Here is a 21,776-nt window from a genome sequence, read left to right on the forward strand (position 1 = left end):
AGCGGCAGCAGCAAAGAGCGGTAAATAGCAAAAAACCCAACTGAAACCGCTCTCAAGTGCTCGCACATAAAACATCATCAATGGGAAATGTTGATAATCGTTGGCACAAAAAAAAACACCACAACAACAACACCAACCAGCCAGCATTACGGCCAGCCAATCAGCTCGAACATGTCGACCGCAACCGAACTGAGAATTGAGATGAATAAAATATTGGCGAATTTTCCGATTATTTTATAAATAAATAAGTCATGTTGATTCCTACGCATATTCCCAATTTCCATAGTGACTGTTGCCTCCGTGTATGTGTGTAATGCACAGGCAACCAGAGTTGCAAAATAAAACAATTTTATGATATTTTTTGACATATTTTCCAGCAGAGCTACGGCAAGGTCGGAGACGGCGGCGGAGGGAGCTGCTTTCGATTGCATCAAATGTATCACAACACACATTGCATGATGGTAGATGATTGTCAGGAGTGGAGTTTCAGTCGATGGCTCTCACATTTACATTTATGATCAAATTGCAATGAATTTACGACAAAATAAGTGCACACATCCATTTCGATTTTACATCCACAATTTTACGACCGATTTGAATCGACCGATCCTAATTTGCTAGTAAAAGAGAAGAAAAAAACAACGCCGAAACAAACAAAAAAACCAAGAGAACTTTTTAATCAAAAACATTTGACCGAATTTTCAGTTTGGTGATTTTGAGCATTTCAATCAAATTTGGTGGCGCGCTTCGAAGTTTCAAATTTATTAAACTTATATTTCTGGATGCAGTGAACTACTTTCAATTTTCTTTTATTTAATAAGTTTTTAGCCTTTTCTTCATTTCTTTCTCCATTATTCTTCTCTTTTTTCGATTTTATTCGTGTCAATATTTCCGTTTTTATTGTGTTTTTAGTTCGAAAAAATGAGTGACTTAAAACGTTTGTCATATTCCGTCCTTCAATGCCACACTCATTGTTCAATAAGCTTCATTTTTGACCTAGAAACCGAATCCAGCATGCTCGATATGTCATTAAAGTTGCAAAAAAAAATCTCCATTATATGGCCCAAACACTGACTTTGCTGTAACAGAAAAAAAGGTAATTAGAATGCTTTGGCTTTCACTGTAACAAAGATTGAGTTCATGATTTGCGAAAAACAGCGCCATCGAAAACACCATCGGCAACAATGTATGTATGTGATCAGCATGAAAATGAGCAAAATAACAACAAAAATGAACGCACAACGTGCGCATTGAACGATAAATGGCTGGCATATTCGTTTACAAATAAATAAGAGGTCGTACAGATTACAGAATCGCAAAAACAGATGTCCATTTTCACAGTGTTTGTCGTCGTCATCACCACTGCACAGGGTAGAGATAGAGAGAGAGAGAGAGAGCAGGAAATCGGTGCCGCTCTTAAACATACAATTTACGCTTTTGCTTCCTCTGACGCACATAAACACACACACACACACAGTTTGTGTGTAGCAAGTGAAAAGCGATGACAGCTTGAAAAGGAGAGTGAGAGAAAAAAGCATGAAGCGAGTTCCGTTCGTTCGTTCCCCCTAATTCATTGCGTATAAGCGTAGATTCAGAAAAGTGTCAAAATCGAAACATGTGATTTATTACAACGGATAGCAGAGTTTGACCACTGTACAACATCAACAGCAGCCATAGTAGTAGTAGCATACTGCGAAGCAAGCTTTGGCATTGGACGACGGATTTTCCAAGTTAGCAAAACGGAATTTTCGTGGGGCCAACGATAAGACTTCTTGTTATTAGCCGAGATCTTTCAGTGTTACAAGCAAATTTCTCTTTTGACAGACATTTCCATCGTGGGTTGGCATTAATAAAAGGAATTTCTTCCTTTTATTCTTCCACAAAGATGTTAAATGACAGAAACAAATCAACACGAATAGGCGTAATGTCAACGCAAACATTTGCAAATCATTCAGTAAAATAACGAATCAAAAATGTGCGTATCATCAAACGAAATATGTTCAGGCATGAGACATGGAAAAAAAACATGGCGTGAAAAATCATTCGGCAAAAAAAGTTTGTTTGTTTGTCGACACAGAAAAAGGAAAAAAAAAGAACAGCAACATGGATCAATCTAGCAAATTTCGCTTTATGAATGATTCAAATCTGGATTTGAGCGCGTAAGCGCCCGAACAAAAGCAACGGCGATGAAAATGTGGAAATTCCACACAGAAAACCATTTGCAATTATTGTTCTGTCAAAAATATTAGCGGTTTTTCGCTGTTTTGTTGATGTTTACATTTTACTTTATCGTTCACTTGTTCTGCCTGCCGTTTGTTTTTGCACGGGTGCGTGAGCGTATTTTCAAATGTGTGCTGTGTGCTGTGTTTGTTTGTGTGTTGTCGACAGCTTTAATGTTGATTTGCTGCATTTGTTATTGCGATTCGAATTAAATAAACCAAAAATCATCATCCGAGATAAGCTCATGTAAACAAACATATGCCAATTTAATACACTTGCTAATCCCGAAAGCAAATTTTGTGTGAATGAGAGCACGACCCCTCTTCGCTCTGCTCGCTTTGCCTGCTGTCTTTTTTCTCTTTCTCTCCTACTCTCTCGCGCACTGGCTCTTTCATTCGTACGCGAACGATGTAGATTCCGTACGATTGAAATTTCCGCTCGCTGACTGTGATATGCCGAGCGAATGGAACAATACCACAGAGAACATAACAATGTATTTTTATGCGTTGCTCTGCCCCGGCATGTCAACACACAATCGAATCAAGTAGACTTGTGGGCCTATCACTCATCCACATTACACACACTCACACGTACGAGCGCCCGTTCGCATCATTTTTTTCCCTCTCATTCTCGTCTGCTGTTGCTGCTACTGCTTTGTAGCTAAACACACACTCACACTCGGCGAAAAAAGCAACGCACCACACAGATTGGTCTCTGTATTGGGGTGTTATTTCGTCATTTCCAACGAGGCGAAAATGCGAACGAAAACAATTATGTTATTGAAATGGGCGAATGCAAATGGTAATGGTTGGATTTTCCGTGAAAAATTTATATGCGGTGATAATTTTCAATGGGTTTTTTTTCTGCTTCGTCCCGCTCTCTTTTGCTCTACGTTTGTTTGTCATCTCGTTTGTTCCAGGCGCTTACAGCTTAACGATTATTGTGTGATTATCGTTCATTTGTTATCATTGGCTGAGTGTGTTGTTCATTTCACGGTGCTACACCGTCAAATGAATCACAAAATGGAAATTCACCGCATTTGAATGTAGCGCTAATGTGCCACGCACTGCAGATTCACCAATCAATCATTTGGACGGGAAAAATCCTTTTGGCAAACTACAAATCACATTCTAAATCGCAGAAATGACAACTTTTGATTAAAACTTTTTAATTGATGAAACGTGCAAATCATTTATTTGAATTGTGTTTTTTCTTCTGGGGAGGATGAGCAATTCGGATGTTGATCACCTGTTTGGTTGACGTTAAGTCAGTAGAAAAATGTTCCATTTAATTGGATTTCATTGTCCGAAAATGGCAAATGTGTTCGGATCACGCGCCAATTTTTATATCCTCTCAATCACCAATTTCAGCTCTTGGATTTTCGTGTGGATCTTTGCGTTGCATGCACTCAACCCATAAATTAAATCGCTTCGGAAACCAACTCTCAAACTGACTTACTCACCGATTTGCCTGCCATTTTAAGAAATCTAAGCACGACAACAATCGAATTCCGTTCTTAGTACCGTAATTTATGCTCATTTGGGCTCAATCGACACAGGCAACGCATAGAGACAGATGTTCGATGAACTTTCAACTTTGTTCGACAGTACCAAATGCATTTTTGTCACCGGGACAAAAGCGCATAAAAAATTCATCGGGCATCGAAATGGAAATGGGAACATCATACGATTAATAAATCAATTGGTTTCCAGGAAACTTCAAACTTTTCGCTCCATTTCATCACGAAGCAACCAAGAATTTTCTATCTTTTTTTTTTCTTCATTCAAATATATTAAATTTCAAGTTGTGAAGTGACGAAGAGAACGAAAGAGAAGAAAAAAAAAACGATGCAAGACACATTTTTAAGAGATTTTGCTCGTTTTTTTTCTTCTCTTCTGTGGCCATGCCATTTGGCCTTCCCCTCAATTTCAACGCAGAAGAAAAAAATATATTACTCGGTTGCTGTTAACACAATTTGTTGTTCCTTCGAAGCGATTTACATACCTTTAATCTAATTGAAAACGAGAAGAGTTCAAATAACATCGTGACTCTTTCCACTTTTAATCGCTTTTTTCGGATTTGGTTTGGTTAGTTGGAGGGAAAAAGAGACCAAGAAGTACAGAAAAAAAGTCAAAGTCGAAGCCATTGTCATCTCTCGTCCGCCCAATCGGTTTGTCGTTGCACACACACACACACACACACGCGGTGGCTGCCACTTGAAAATTCTTCAATCGAAGAGTGAGAGGCGCGCATCTTATTTAGTATTCCATTCGTGTGTTGGTTTCGTTGACAAATTGAATCTTGTTCACGTAATTTCATTTCAATTCGTTCGACTTTTTTTCACATCGCTCAGTCGTTGTCGTCATCGTCGGTTGGATTTTACATTTCAAAATGTTTTGCGTTGAAAATGTGTTTTGCTCATCTTCCGTTTGCAGTCAATCACACTTTGTTTGGCATCGTTTTCAATATAATCCCGTTGAAGATTCAGCTCCATTGCCAGCTTCGTGTTTTTTTCTCTTCTCTCTCTCTCTCCTTCTCCCTTTCTCACTCCGTCTCATCGTTTCTTGTGTCAACTACAAGAGCGCAAAATGTCAAAATTCTCAAGCACAAAAAACCAACCAATAATGTTCGAATCGCTGTTTCGATGTGAACGGTGTGGTGTAATCTTTTGAGCATCGATGTGTTTGTGGGAAGTTGCTCCCCGTTCCAGTGGTTTGCAACGACGCTTGAACAGAGGTGTATAGCGGGCGGAATGGTTGGGTGCAATGCACATTCAAATGGCGGAGACAATACGCGCCATATTATATTGATTGAATTTCAACTCAATCGAAACACAATACGTCGCTAGTCTTATTCACGGCGCAACGGATGAACGCAAATGTGTATGTTAAAGAAGAGAGCATGCACTGAAATTGAATCGTAAAGTAAAATGGAAGTTGGTTGAGCGCACGCGAACGAATTGGTAAGACGACGATTGAAACTCATGTAAATAAGAGACTGCGTCGCTTTCATTCGGCAGGAGGGAGAATAGGATGAAAAATATTTATTTTCTTGTTCCGAGTTTTACTTTTCGTTCCGCTCCATTATTATATTGCGAAACAATTGGGCGATTGCAAACGAAGACGAAGTGTCTTTTCCATTTTCGTTCGATCCAAAGAAATATTCTCTCACTCTCTTCGCCCAAAAGTGTCGCATCCCACACACAGAGAGAAACCAAAAGCGAAAAAGAACGGAAATACAAATATAACGAAATAAGAATCATGCCATTTGCAATTGATTTAAAATTTATTTATGAACCGTTGACAAGCGACTCGCATCGGCCAGCATTCAAAGCAGAGGAACCAAAAAAAAAAAGAATCGTTTGTTCACTATGCCGCGCGTACGCTTACGTATGCAGTGGATGACAAACGAAAAAAAAAATCCAAATAAAAGACAATGAACAAAAATTGTCAGAAAAAAGCGAATGCCGAGAGGAGAAGAAAAATGGGTTGGTCCATGCAAGAACGCGACGACAACGACAAGAGCGAACGTAGAACGTGTTTTGAGTTTAAATTAGGGATAAATAAAGTTATACACTGAATTTTAAAGATGTTTACACATTGCTATCGCTCTCTATCTCTCTCCCACTTGTTTAGCACCATGCAGACTCTCACTGCCATCGATATGCATTAAAGCGACGAACGATACGACCACAATCCAAATTGCAATCGATCGAAAATTTGTATTGGCTGCTGATTTAGATTAGATTTGTTATCATTCAGACTGCATTTGCTTCATCGCTTGGGCGCATGGGTGAGCGTGCGCGCGCTCTTCCTCTCTTTCGCCATAAATATTTTGTCACTCAATCGAAATTGAATGCAGAATTCAAAGAAGATAGAAGCAAAAGAAAGAAAAAAAAAAACGGGCGAAGATGTGAGTCTGAGTGCTACGATAAAATATGAGCATTTCACTTCGCATCCAATTATAAAAAACCGAGAAGAATTCAATAAAAATGGAGATAAATTACATCCCGATAATGAAGACGTGTCAATTTTCGTCACACCAACTTTTCGTTCCAACTCGTCTTCACCATCATCGTCGTCGTCGTCGTTGTTTTTGGTTGTGCAATCTCATGGATTCGAACATTGATATTATCGTCAATCGCAATTGATTTTTGCACCAGACAGGTGGTGCTTTAGCAGCGACATGAAATTCAAGTAAAATTCGATTGATTCATCAAGTCGCAAATAAAATGGGATACGCTTGCGAACAAAATTGGCCGCTCATTTTCGATGCATTAATCGTAATCTAATTGGTAGGTTATTGACTTCTGCCCGTGTGTTTGCTGGTGCAAATTGTCCAAAAATTCACAAGTTTATGTTTTTAATTTTTGTCTGAAACGGCGTCACACATCTTCAAACTTATTCGAGTTTTGCAAGTGGCTGCAATGCCTGTGATTAATTTTATGTCAGTGCCGCAGTTATTTTCGCCCACACTCACGCACTCATTTGATTTGGAATTCCAATGGAAATTCTCCACAGTCTGCCTATTCAATGTTTTCTCTCTGCTGCGCCCGATGAATTCATATTGAAGATTTAATTGAAATTTTTTCCGTCTCTCTCACACTAATGAAAATCAAGACAGCAAACAATTTCCACGCGTTTCGAATATAGATTATTTCATCAATCTGAGCGCTGTTGAAGTGTATGAGTGCGTGCGCGAGCAAGAACTCTCCAGCTTTAATGTGTATTAAGACACAGAAGTGTATTACAAAAATGTTTGCCGCTTTGCGCTTATGTAATTGAAATGAATCTGAAGATGCGCACCATTGCTCTATTTCACCAAACGAAATTTCAAATAAAACATTGTTGTACAGCATCAGATCCACTCATTCTCTCTCTGTGGATATGTCTTTTTCTCTCACTGCATCATTCTGGTTCTTACTGTGTCTCACTCTTTCACTTTATTCCATACTCGTTGAACGAGCGATGATTCGTTAGTTGATTTCAAAATGAGCAGCGCGGAGAAAGGCAAGAAATTATACGAAAACATCTACACTGCGTATTTCCAAAGTCATTTTCGGATTTCGTCTGTACCACAGAGCCTGGGCTGGGTTGTGAGTGAGTGTTTCGCAAAGATTTGCGCATTTGATTGTTTTTTGGTGAATTTTTCATGGTTGTGTTTATGCAGTTGTTCTAATCAACAAAAGAATACGTTTCTTCAATTAGTCAAGTTGCGGATGGGTTTGTTGTCTATGTCTGCGAATGTGTGTTTGTGTGTGCGCGCACGGATTTCAGGTTTGGTTCTCGTCTCGCCAAGAGACAGGACGCATAGCGAAAATGTAATGATGAAAAGTGCTTTCGGCACACAAATGACTTCGTCAAACATTTAGAGTCCGAGATGTCAGTTCATATTGGCATTTCATACAATACAATCCTGAATAAGCCCGCACAAATACACACATGAGACTGATTTTGTAGCGCACACCGGAGAGATATAGCATGGATTCATCGTAAATGTTCACCAACTCATTTTCAGCAGCACTGAAACGATATTAGTGGAATTTACTATTCTTTCTCTATGTAGTATATATACGTATACGCGTTAGCATCGAAACAACCATAGCCCATACAGCCAACTATTAAACGCAATAATGTGCACATCTCTCAAACGAAATGCTCACGTTTCTTATTTATATACATAAAAAGCGAACGGATTTCGGTCTCGGGATAGAATAAGTCGTGTGTTGAGACATTATGAAAAAAATCCGTTAGCCATAGCTAGCTGAGGTTCCAGTAAATAAAATGACGAATCTCATTCGCTTGCTTTCGCTTCGAAATGATGTACAAAAACACTCACACATACACACACAAGGGATGAGCAATGAAAATGGATATAAGGAAAAGAAAGATAAAAATCCGAGCACGGCCTTCGCCAAATCAAACCGTTTCAACCAGAGTGTAGACGTTCATTTTGCTTCATTGTGTGTTGCCGTTTTATTGTTGTGTCGTTTCATTGCGTTGATTGAGCTTTTGAGTACCGCTCCGAACTCTGAAGCAGTCGCACTTTTTCCTTTATGTCTCGGTTTGTTGAAGCCATTGCTGCTGCGGCTGCTTTCTTTTCATTTCACTTCATTTTATCGCTTCTCTCGGGCGCGCTTCTTCACTCACTTTTATTATGTATTATTCTGGATACGTGAATCGTTTACAGATTTTTTTTCCCTTCTGTCTTTCTCTGTCTTTCTTACTTTACCATAGCTACTCACTCATGATGGCCGAGTGCTGGCTGCTCCGTTCGCTTCCACTGTACAAACACAGAAAATGTAATCAGAACAGCTCGTATTCATGTGTATACTTTGAAGAGATGTTCGTGCTGCGATTTGACTTTTGACTCTCTCTTTCTCTCTCGCTTGCTCTCACTCACTCACAATGCTATTTATTTGTGCAAAAATAAAATTGTCTGTTTATTGTATGTAAACAGGGAAAATCTTCATTCTTTCGAACGGAATTTTTTTTTATTTTGCAATTGTTTTATTTTTAAGTCCATTTTTTACATAAATCTATTCTAAAAAAATTTCCACTTGAAAATTCTGTTTCAATTTTTATTTTGATGAATTCATTTGAATTCGCATCATTTGCTTAAATTTCAAGCTTTAAATCATGAGATTGTTGTTGTTTGCCGTCTTTCATTTCGTTTAAATGATGAGTTTTATGGCATCGAAGAGATTTTTGATGGGCATTCGTGACAGATCATTTGTGCGTTTCCAAAATTATTCCCCAGACCAATTTTTTTTTTGCTCGTCCACATTTGTTTGTTTATTTCCAGTGGAAATAAAATAAGGTCATAAAACAAGGAAATAAATTGGCATTCGGTCGCATCCAACCAAAATATGAATATATTATGAAATCCACGAAGAGCATTTATGGAAATGGCACTTTTGCCCATTGTTCTCAACATTTTCGGCTCCCTCGATAAATCGTCGCGTAAATTATTATGCGTACAGTACGTAAATGGTTCCCTCTTGCGTCACTAATATTTGCACCTGGATAATTGCTGGCATCAAACACATTATTTCGATCAGGAAAATTCCCGTTCTATTCATTTTGGGTCATATGTCGATTTACTATTTGCGAATCGCACCTGAATCCGGTTCTCGTGTTCTGGAAAGCATCACCAAGATGGAAATACGTTGTTCCCTCCTCGATTTTTCCCTTTTTGAATGTGTCTCACACATGTGAAAACTGTTGAACGAAAAAAAAAACCACTATAATTTTGTCAAAAGCCACAAAATTCTTTCGATTAAACTTTTCGAATGCCACTCGCTCGCTGGAGTGCCGTAAAAGCAATTTCCAAACCAAAACTGACTCCATTTGCTTTCGTTTCGAATTCACTGTGGGCCGCTTTGTATCCATATCTCGTTCGATTTTTTGTCATATATTTTTTTCTTGCAACAAAAAACCAATTTTTATCGATGGGACTTTTCTCGGGAATTGTAGTCGTTTTCAGGTTGATATCGTTTAGTTAAATGTTTGTCCCGGTGTTGATACATGTTTGCGCACATCTGATGAAAGGTGAAAAAAAAACCGAATTCACATTGGAAATCACCATCATATCTGGCACAGTCCACCGTGTTCGATAAAACCGCCATCGAATGCAACATATTATTACGAGCTTCTCTTCATCTTTTTTCGGGGCAATTGGTCGCAAAATAAAATTGATATTATGTATATCAATTGCAATAACTGTAAAAGGTTTTTATGTCCGCACACACACACACACACACACACACACACACAAAACGCTGAACACCACATATATTTACCCACTGCATTTGACGGTGAAATTGAATGAAAAATCATTCGGCGAAAAAGGTTTTGCCAGCCAAAAATTTGTTCCGTGTTTGTGTCGAACTTTCGAATTCCCAAAGCGATTGCGTTGGATTGGCAATAGGGTATTCACATCCATGTGATAAGCGGATTCGAGCTCTCACATTTCACACGTATGGAGACCGATTACAGTGGCAATCGACGATTGCTTTTACAGCGCATCGATTTACCGTTTATTTCCATTTGCCAAACGCGACATTTCATTTTGACGATGGCCGTTCCTTTTTTTCGGTTGTTGTTTTGGCATCATGCAAATTCCGTGATACGCCGATTCGGAAAAGAGCATGTTCGCTGTTTTGAAGCACATAAAACTTGATTAAAAATTGGAATGCTTACGAATGGAAAGAGATAAAGATTCAAAATAAATATGAGCAAAAACATCGGTTAATCGGGCAATCTTCAAATTTCTTTACGAAAATTGATGATTGCTTTCGATTGAACGATGAGAGGCTCTTCAGAAAATTGAACGATTCAACTTCACTTTCAAGGTTTTCAGTTGAAACGAATTGATCACACAATTGCTTGAATAAAAAAAAAAAATTGTAAAAAATTCATTTTCATTGTTTCAAAGTTGCAATTGAGTATACCTAGATGAAAACAGTGTAAAAGAATGATTTTTGCATATCCAATGTGTAATCAATGGATTTGTTTATCATTTTATACCAGAAGGTGACTCAACAAAGCTACTCACATTACTCATTCCCTGAAAAAGCCATCGATTGATTTGAGTCGATCTAATTACGGTATCGTAATCAAATTGCAATTTAAGTAATGAAATCCACTGAACATCTTATCGATCAATCGACAAATTGAAAGCGTCGAATGAAAAATGAAAAATCAACACAGTATGAGTGTTATGTGGTTGGTAATTGATGTTTGGCGTGTTTAAGGATATGATTAATTGATAGGTGATGACATATTTTTACGGTATATTGACATCTTGATTGATAGTGCATGATGTACAAAACAAAAAAAAAAGCATTTGGCTCGTCCCTCTTTTATTCATCAACGAAGAAACCCAGACAAGGAAATAATTAATGTAACAAAATACCCGTCAAGAATCCGTCAAACGGCGCCGCATCTCTGTTTAACCAATTTAAATAATGTCAATCGAGTTAATTTCTTTCAAAATGTTTATTTCTTCTTTAGCTAATCAAATAAAAGTGTGAACATTTACAATGCAGTAATTTGTATCCAATTTACAGCTTGAATCGAATCTGTTGTGCCAAGACTTAAATTTAGAAGACAAATAACCGAAAACAATTTGATTTGAACGTGGGTGAGAAATGTACAGACAGACATTTATATGAACTTTATCGAATATCTACACAAAAGAATTGGTTGCAAGAAGTGTTTTTGGTAACAGTTAAAAATTAATTTTGTATATAGAAATTAGTGTTGAAGAAATGAAATTTTTAGAGCCTAAAATAGGATTATGCTAACATTTTACACACATTTGTTGCTTAAAAATTTGATCTAATTATTATAGACGCACTGATTTTGACAATTTTGACCTGTCGCTTGGTGCCGTTTTGCGAAGCATTTCACATGCAAACATTTTTCTTTCAGACATTTCTGAACATATTTCGTGGAAATGTGTTCTGACCAGCTTCTTTGGATAGAAACAGCTAAATATTCCATTCAGCACCACAATTTTCCTACGGGATACTCTTAATCATATGTACAATTTGATACAGAAACATTTCTGTTAGAAATCAACAAATTAGAAAAAAAAGAAACAAAAACGGTGAAATTTAAATAAAATTAACTAAAGTATGTCATTTGATTCAATAGAAAAAAAATTATTAAATCAAGTAGCAAAAGCAATATAAACGAAAATTAACGGAAGAAATAAAAAAAAATAAATCGAACACCATTTGAACATTAAATGTTTTTGCGAGACGTTGAAAAGTGCTAAAATCGAAAATATAAGTACGCTTACGATTTCTAGGGTTTGGCTAATAATAATTAATAGTAAGTAGCCCAATTGTAGCTGGGTGCAACTTATGCTTTGGAGAATCTGTGTTTAAATTTAAGTTCAATGTTGATAGGCTTATCGTCTAACACTATTCTAAATGTTGCTCATGATAGATCATTTTATTATAATATTTACGTTAAATATTCAACTGCACATTTACTTAGGAATCAAATCGGAAAATTGCACAATATTCTATTGATTGATTTGATAAACAGAAAAAAAGATCATCATCTTTTCATAAACTAACTGCGAATCGTGTTCAACTCGATTTTCACTGGAGAGTGTTCAGTGAACACTGTTCACCGTATCATTTCAACTGGTATTTAATGAATGAGCGGTCCAATTTCGGCGTGTTGAGTCTCTTTGTGACGCCTTAGATCGACTTTCCGCTGGAATGCCTTGTGGCAGAGTTCACAGGCGAATGGTTTGTAGCCGGTGTGCTTTCTCGAATGAGTGATAAGGTTGGAACTTTGACTGAATGCCTTTCCGCATACCGAACATTTGTGTGGTTTCTCTCCTGTAATTCGAGGGGAAAAATAAGAAAGAAAATATAATTAAAATCGTCATAATACAATAAAAGATTTTTGGTATTGTTTTTCGCCTTTTTCGCCAGTATAAATCATGTTCGGTCACCGAAATCAATAGCTGATAATTGCGAGAGATTCCAAATCGGTCGAAAGCAATAAATAAAAATGACAAGTTAAAAATTTTCCAATGAAGATTCCGAAGGCGAGCCGTGTGTGCAAATTTAAATAGCAAAAATAAGGGGCCGTAAATATTTGGCCATTGAAAATCGTCCAATCGCTTTTATTGAATGTGGCAAATATTTTGGCAATGCGACGAAATTAAAGCGGAATGAAACGGCAATAATTCGGCGAAAATTTAATAATGTTCCTCGGACTAAGAGGATCTCTATATATTTGCGTATATATTTTTTTTTCTCTCATTTGCTTGTGTTTTCGCTTTCTCTTTTGTTGTCCCTGCATAAATATTAAATCATATTATTATAAATGAACAGTAGAGCCATTTGTCACCGGGCCAATATAATAGCATTTAGTCACTTAATGATGACGTTTTCCACCCCAAATTTTATTTGTATTTCATTTGTTTGTTGGTAAAGTCGTTTGGCTTTTGTTTGTACCAGTCGTAGTCGTCGTCCATGTCGCATGATATACACATGATTATTATGAAACGAATCTTGATAATACCCATGGCTTGCGATTTAATTTCTCGTTCAACAACTGTTCATCAGCACGAAATTCGGATCGTGCTGGTCCAATGGATGGTTTTGCCTTTGCAGTTTCTGGCTACGAAACAACAACAAAAAAAAACAGGAGAAAAACATCGAAATGGAAATACTTTTCGTGTCTCGGATTCGGATTGTGAGTGTCGCTAGCAAGCACGGTTGCATTTACTGGTGGTGATGGTTGGCATTCACTTGGTATTTATATGAAGCGTGAACAACACGACCCTTCCTCCCGTTGTTCACCATTCACCCATTCAGTCATGTGCTCATAAATTATGACTTGATTCGATTTAGCGCAGCATATTATAGCAGCCATTTAGTTTAATATTTCAAAATTGAAATTTGACCTCGCTCATTCATTCGCCCGAATATGGAACAAGCTCGCCTATCTCAACGCTCTAAAACCGCACTTTAATTGTTTATGGCAATGCTCAACACATAAATCCATAAGTGTAATATTTGATTTGTAATCCAGTGTGTGTTGGTGTCTATTTGCGCCCGCCAGCTATGTGAAAAACGTCTGTTTCAAACGCATTTTTTTTGGTCGTTGTTGTTGAATTTTCACATTCATTCAAAATGATTTATCTAGTCATTTTCCAGTTTAATCTGATCTACTCTAATATTTTGGGGCATTTAATGAAAAATTCATACGAACAACTCGTTTAATTGTTTGATTTTCAATTAGCAATAAAATGAATGCCGAAAAAGTTAGAGCGGAAAAGCCGAAAATCACAATTTTACAGCGAGAAAATAGCAAAGAACGGAATGGTGACGGGGTCGACGACGCCGAAGAGTTTGCCGTACCTCGTTAAACGCTTGATGAATCTAACACCGGATATATTCGGCGCTGTAATTAATTACATGCCGCAAATAAGAGCGGCAGAACGAATTTAATGGCATCAGTCGTGTTTTAATTTGAGTGAGGTTGAATGTACATAAATCCGTTTTTGATTTCCAAATGATTTTCGTACACTTCAAATGAATGCCCATTAATATTTATGTGGCCCGGTTTGGAAGACAATAAAAAGAAGGGATGCGGCTTGATTTTTTGAAATATGAAAATGTGGCGCTCAAAGTCGGTGTCATGTTCAGAACAGTCTTGTTTGTCTGCAGATTTTCGGCATTCATTTGATTTCAAATGTAAATAAATCCGATTGTTCAACTCCATCCCGATGAATTCAAGGCTGAAATCAAGCACCACATTTCATATTTTCATAAAATTTTATTCGATGCAGACTCATAAATTGCGCATTCCTCCAATTCAATGGCTTAATCTGTGTCTGCATGTAAATCGCACGATTTCAAAACCTGTTTAAATTTTTTCCTTCCCCTTCGCCTCGTCTATGTACGTCTCATTTGTAATATTATCCGAATGTTATTGAATTAAAAACCAGAAGCGATGCTAGTGAATAGTGGTGGATGATACAAACATTTGATTGAATGCAAAACCATCTTTAGTGGTCATAGCTCGCACTACCCAATCCGAAAGGGAAATGCGAATGACTGATCCAATTATTTTATTCCACTCTTGCTCACACTCGCAAATCTTCGGAATCAAAACGAATAAAGCGACCAAATCTTGATTGGGTTTTCCATATGAAATGTTGCCATTTGTTCTGGTTGCACGATTTATGTAACACATTTGTTAACCTGACACCTTATTCGTTTATCATCTCTCATTCGAATGCTGTGCGCTTCAATGCAAAATCCCTGGAAGCGAAAATTTGATTTGGTCGCAACTTTAAACCTCGACACTCATCGTGAAACGAGATCGATAAATCGATTTTTTTTCGTGTGTCTGACGAAAAACTAATTATTCGTACGATGAACGTGTTTTAATGACGAAAAAAAAACTGAATCCTTCTCGTCACCCGCGTTTGTCGTCGAGTAGCGTGGAAACAACGCGCAATGTGACATGATGATGTGGAATCGCGTCGCAACAGCAGAATCGTCATCGTCGTTGTCGCTGTCTCGTTGGCTCTCATTCAGCTGAATTATAATCGGAGCGTATAAATTTTTCATTGGTTAGCTGTGATTTTGTGTGCCGCCCCTATATCCATCGTCACCATGGCAACGCAGCGGAATCGCGCTGAATCAGTTTCGGGCTCTTGCTCTTACGCTGGGACATTATTTGCGCTTATCAACACATTTGATGATTGCTCGCACCCAGAGTTTGCATTGTGATTTTCGTTCCCGTTGCGCTTCACTTCCAACGATATGTGCTGGTTGTCACCCAATGCCATCGATTCAATAAATCTGATTGGAGATTGTTATTCAATTTTTCCAGCAACAGCAATGGCAACGACGACGATGACAAAAAACATGACACAATGCTTGGCTATTGTATCCCCTAAGCAAAAAACAAATTCATGACGACACTTTTAACTGTGTGTATGTGTGTGCGTTGCACGCAGAAGCATTTCGATGGGCCGTTGTTCGTGCTGTTGGAGAAGGGAACAAAATCACAAAATGGCCCGAAAAAAGGTGAATATCGATGGAGAATTTGATTTTGAAAATGCTGGATCACAATGCAAATTGTCTGCGAATTGCGTAAATTCGTCGCATTTCAATCGTAATGTGGATGAAAAAAAAAATCCAATGGATTCTGGTTTCGAATCTCTCCAATGGCATAGATCGTCGCATTGCTTTTCTCGGATTTTATTTGGAGCGAATAATTGAATGTGTACTCAGGCGAAATGCAAAGGACGAACACAAATCGACGACGCAAAATTGTCGATTTAATTTGATTCGATGGCGTTGTGTTTCGGCATAGTTCACCGCATTTTGTGCAAATGTGTTGGATGGGGTTGATGATAATTTTCGACCGGAATATATGTCGCTTTACGATGGCACACACAATTTTTCGAGACAAATTGCTACCACTTTCGGATGGCAAATGAAACGTGCAACGTTTCAAAACATCGTTTCAACGGGAAAAATCTTTGCTACGGAATCCATTTTGTGCTGCGCTTGGAATTCCGGGCCCGTTCGTTTCATACCGAAAGAGAGAGAAAGAAACAACACACAGTAGCAGCGTTGGCGGCGGCATCAATCGTCAGCGGTAAACGGAAGGAATTTATATTATTTACATTTTCCCGCAATCCTGTAATGATTGCATCGTATAAAATAGATGAAATCTGCCATAAAAATGAAGATGTGTGCTTTATATAGATATCCTGGTATATATTTTATATCGAGGTTTTGGGTCTCTTGCTCTTTCTATCTTGATCTCACATTCGTTCTCTCGCTTTTGTGCTGCTCTATTTGTTATGGGCTTTGGGTTTGGGTGCTCAAGCAATCAGCGAACGCCACTCTGTGCCATCATAAATGGATACGATGAAAAATATTTTTACATAAACAGCGTGAACGAGGGAGCGCCCGTCGCCAAAGCATGCAAAGACGAAGTGAAAATGTAATGGAAATTTCATTCAATCCATTTGGAATTCGGTGGTGAATGGCGTGCACAGAGAAGCAGAAAAAAAATACACAAATGATGCCGTAATCTCATTCAAAGCGCAAATCTTCAACATTTATTGTGCGCCCGGCTGCCAAAGCCACACAAATAGAGACACAGAGAGAGTTTCCGGGCAATACGAAATTTTATAACGGCCAGAAAAACGAAGCCATAAACTTTATTCACGCTCATAATTCCGCCATTCATTCGCACGCTTCGTTCAAATTTAGCCCGAAATATTAAAACGAAAAATGCAAAATGAAAAAAAAAACTCTGCAAACTGAATTGATTTCATTCGTTTAGGTTTGAGCGTGGCGCGGCGCAATGCAGCAGAAAAAACCAAACGGATGCAAAAATCAAAATAATTTTTGGCCAAAATTCCTTTTGAAGTAATTGCCACAAACGGAACGCGAGAGAAAAAAGTATTTACGTTTGTTCTCTCTGATTGCGCATTCACGTAATTGAATTTGAGCATTTGAAACGAACATCAATTTATCTAAATTCTCTTCAGATTTCGCAACTGATTCTCTTTTTTTGGTTGCTCGGCACTTTTTTTCTCCAGTCGAAGCATTTTCATAACGCGAGTGCAGAGGAACGGGAAAGAGAGAGAAAAAAAGGTGATGGCGTCCAAAAATGGGTTTGCTTTGCTCGAAACTTTAACATGTCTGCGTTTAGTTAGTCAAATGTATCCATTTAATCTGTGAAACGCATACCACCAAAACGCTTTTTCGCCGTTTTCATTTTTATTTATTTACTCAATTTTCGTTACGCTTTTGATTTTTATTATTCTGTCGGGTTTTTGGTGTTTGAGATTTTTTCTTTCTCTCTCTTTCTGTGGCCCTGTGCACTCGCCATGTTTTTCCATTGCGCTCAACCGATGTTTTTGTTTCGAATCCACTTCAAAGGGACTGGTTTCGAGGCAAGAGAGTGCGAATCTGTGATATGGAAAAGGTTTGTTGAACCTTTTCAAGCAGCAAGCAGAAAAAAAGAACGAACACAGAGAGAAGCAATAATCCGGAATGCAATGGAAGCGATTTCTCATTTGGAGTTTGCCAAGCTTGCAAAATACCTCTCTCGATCGATTCGAATGTTGTGTGGAGTCAATGCCATACACACTCGTTCTCTCTCTCTCTCTCTCTCTCTCTCTCTCTCTCTCTCTCTCTCCTGTACCAATCGTTTAAACACACATACAGCGTGGAAATTACTTTGGTTGCACATAGAATGGGACGCATATGTAATTGGAATGGAAGCAAAACAGACATAATCTATGAACTCATCGCTTGCGCGAGCCACACAACGACTCGTTCAGCTCAAGCTTTCGCTTTATGTATTTATTGCTACGGTGAATTACATAGAAGCGGAACGGAAGTTGGCGACCTCACTATCGCTTGCTCGCTTCCACCATTGCGGAAGCAGTGAATGTGAGTGTGTGTGTGTGTGTGTTTGGCTGTGTGCTGTTTTTAGTGGCTCATGAAATGAGAGACTCTATGTATTTTATATGATGGCGCAGATGGAAAAGATTTTTAGAGATTTGTTATTTATGGTGAAATAAATTTGTTTTATTGGTCTGCTTGTGCAGTCACTGCAAATGGTGGCAGGGTTTTGTGTGTTCCGTATATTTCGGGGTGCTCATCTCTTTTCACTAGTGTGTGTTGTGTATGCTATTCCTTTTCTGCTCCACAATGGCAGCGGCTCATCTTGCTTCCTCGACTCCATCTCTCTCTCTCTCTCTCTCTCTCGCTCACGCTCGCTCGGTTTTCGGTTCACAGAATATAAATAAAACATTCTTAACGTTTTGCCGACTCAATGGCAGTGCTTTTATTTTTATATTTGTTTATCGTTTTGGGTCTTTGGTCGTGTGCGCTGCTGCCACTGCTGCTGCTGCACCATCTCTATCCATTTCGCAACTGGAGCACGAACAAAAAAATCAATACAAATCGTTGGCGAAATGAGGCTAAAACCAAAGCACCCATGATCAACAACAACTTCGTCGGCAGCAGCAGCGGAGCCGAAAAAATGGCAGACATAAATAATCGCTGTTTTCGGATGAGGAAGTAGAAAGCATGGCAAAAATGCACATTAAAATTTTAAATGAATAAAAATAGAAACGAGAGTTAGGTCGCAACTCAAGAATACCGAGATGAGAAAAAGAACACGAGCGCAGTTACATACATAGCTTAAACAATTCCTAGAACGATTTTCGTTGTGAGCCAGTTGGAGGGAAAAACTCTTATGTGATTTTTAAATGTTGAATTGCAATTGTGAAAATGGATTTTAAATCGCAAATATTTGTGATTCATGATAGGAATTGTGTGTTGGTTTCAAATAGAGCGGAGAACAGAGCAGAGAGGGAAAAAGAAAGCTGAAATGCATAGCCACAAATGATGTGCAGGTTTTTCCATAAGTAGGCACTTGAAGCAAAGTGAACCGAAAACATTGAATATCAAAATAAAATAATTTTCAAGACGATCTGCTCAGGCAGCAACGAACCAACACACTTTCCGTCGATGGCACCACCAACTTTTGGATTATTATTTTGCCGAAGCGCAAGAAAAACACTTGACTACTTATTTATATAAACACTTTGCACTTAAAAAACATGGAATCATTTTAAGCGCTACCAGAGAGAAAGATATTGACAAGATTCTATGCCAACATCTCGTTCTCGTTCGCCTTCTGTGTGCTCTGCGTCAACGACTGTGTTATTTTATACACTGAAAAGTTGGTGCCACATGCTTTTAGTATGCTTTTCCATTAATATTTTCAATTTTCCATTCGGTTATTGTTTCGGCATTTGTTGTTTTTTGCACTTGTTGTCGTTGAACGGATGCCATTCCGTTCGCTCTCGATTCGTTTCATCTGCGCGTGGGACGAGAGCAGGAGAGATTGACAGAGGATGAGACAGAGGGAGAACGAACGAAGGCGCGTAATTTCGGGGCCGGAAAAAGTCGGGATTACCATTAAGTGCTTGTTCGAGGTTTGTATTTGATTTTATAATTAACTGAAGTGCGCGCACATTTCCACTGTCTCTTGCACTGTGTTTGTGGTTTGGCATTGCGTTTAAGGCGGCGCTCGAATCGAGATTTTCAACGATTTTATGACGCAAATGTATTTTGCATTGCATTTAATTATGTTTTGCTTGATGTTTGGTCGGCTTGTTTTACGCTGCCTTAATTGCTTTTGATTCAAGCCGACGATTGTTTCGGTGTTCTGGATTTCAATTTGCGAAATTGAAACCACCCTCAATTTTAATGCGCATTCATTCGCCTAATGCAATCTCAATGCGAACTGAAACAAGTCCAAGGTCTCAGGTGCAACGTTTCGCAAAGTACAGCTACATTCATTTGGAATTGGTGTTCTAAATCTGCCAAACTGCACAATTCTATCTAACGTTAACTATTAATCCGTGCAAACGAAGTTGCTGCTGCTGATGGTGCTGTTTGCCGAAAAAGAAAATCAATGGCATTGCATTGATGTGCGCGAGAGCGAGAGAAAAAACAGAAAAATTGAATATTTATGGAAAACAAAATGAAAAATAGAAAAAGAAAACGAGCAGAAAAAAACGGCACGAAATATTTTGGTCGGGATATGCGATATGATATCGATACATAGACAAGACGAGGTAAGAGAGCGAAGCCGATACAGAAGCCATGGTAAAACAAAGAGTAAGAAGAAGAAAAAGTCAAAACGTCGCAGTGTATTGTCACGTACACAATCTTAGCTGGCAGTGAGAGCGCGATTTTGCTTGAATTATCTCGATTCTGTTTTCAGTTGTCGGAGTGAGAAAAGTGAAAATGAGCACTGTAACGACGGAAACGAAGTGAATCTGACGATGTATTCCCAAGATGAAGTTTCATTTCATGAACGAATTCGCAAATGCTACCGACAAAACTGCTCTCTTTTTCTCTGTCTCACTCTCTCGCTCGCTCTATCGAATTCGTTCACTACACACTCGCATATAAAAAATCTTGGTAAATAAATCTTGGAACAACGATGCGGAATAAGAGATTCACATAAAATGAAAGCATCAACGTCTAGGCAAAAACGAATGTGTGTGTGTGTATGTGTGTGCGAGAGCGCATATAATAGCAAAGCGAAAAAGTTTTCTCTACTTCTTGTTATATTTTTTCGTTATTTTTTGATAAGTGCAGAATGGTGAAATGCTAGAAAAACGCACGACCGAAACTCAAATGAGGTAAACTTATTTAATAATTCAATGCACGTTCCGCGGCGTCTGGTCCAATAAAACCCGAGATTCGGTTGCATCTCACTCTATGCTTTTTTTCACTCGCTCTCTCTCTCTTTCTCTATCATTTGTTTTTGGATTCTGGGCCAGGCGCGACACAACAATGAAGCACTGCGCTGAGTTGTGTGTATCACCCAGAGCACCACTGGAAACAAACACCTCTTCGGAATGTTGTTGTTAGCGTAAATAAATTATTTAGTATTTTTCATGGTGTTCACAGTTGATTCTAGTCGAGTGTGGGTGTTGGTGCGGGTGCGAGAATATAATTTTCGGCATAAAAATCCAGCCAAACACCACTGAAAATCAGTTCGCCATTTGGATAGCTGTAAAAAAACGAGACGCTAGTCGAAAAAGTTTTTCTATTTCCATTTTTCACGCTCCCTGTCTCTCGAAACTTGTTTTGCATAGTCATTTCGATTTTATAGCATCTATAGTTCACTTGTCTCGGATGATTTGAGCTGCAGATGGAAGATGGCGAGATAGAGGCAATGGGCGTGTGCAGGATGCTCGTAAAAATATTCGATAAGACTGTGCAATTTTGATTGCATGATTGTATTCGACGATGCGGACGAAAACAATACGTGAACAACGAACACGTGGCTGAAAATCAAAAATTCATTTCGACCAAACTATAAAAGCGTCGAAAGGATTGGTTGAATTGAATGCGAGTTAGGGGGAGGTTGATTTCGTTTTCTTTTTTGCATAGGATCATCGCATGTTCGACCATCATAATGATCGAAATGACAACGCGTCACCGAAAATGGACG

At 38.4% G+C, this 21,776-nt stretch overlaps 1 protein-coding gene across 1 annotated transcript in view; it reads right to left on the reverse strand.

Moving 5' to 3' along the window:
• Positions 1-11,204: 11,204 nt before the first annotated feature.
• The window catches only part of LOC129566859 (zinc finger protein 391), a 28,630-nt gene continuing 18,058 nt past the window's right edge, over positions 11,205-21,776 (reverse strand). The window contains exon 6 of the mRNA XM_055443153.1: positions 11,205-12,580. Within this exon, the coding sequence (XP_055299128.1) occupies positions 12,387-12,580 (194 nt within the window). The 3' untranslated portion in view covers positions 11,205-12,386. The remainder of the gene's footprint in view (positions 12,581-21,776) is intronic.

This window comes from Sitodiplosis mosellana, unplaced genomic scaffold (assembly GCF_009176505.1).
Source record: "Sitodiplosis mosellana isolate CC-2019 unplaced genomic scaffold, AAFC_SMos_1.0 Smas_scaffold_5, whole genome shotgun sequence".
Lineage (NCBI taxonomy): Eukaryota > Metazoa > Arthropoda > Insecta > Diptera > Cecidomyiidae > Sitodiplosis > Sitodiplosis mosellana.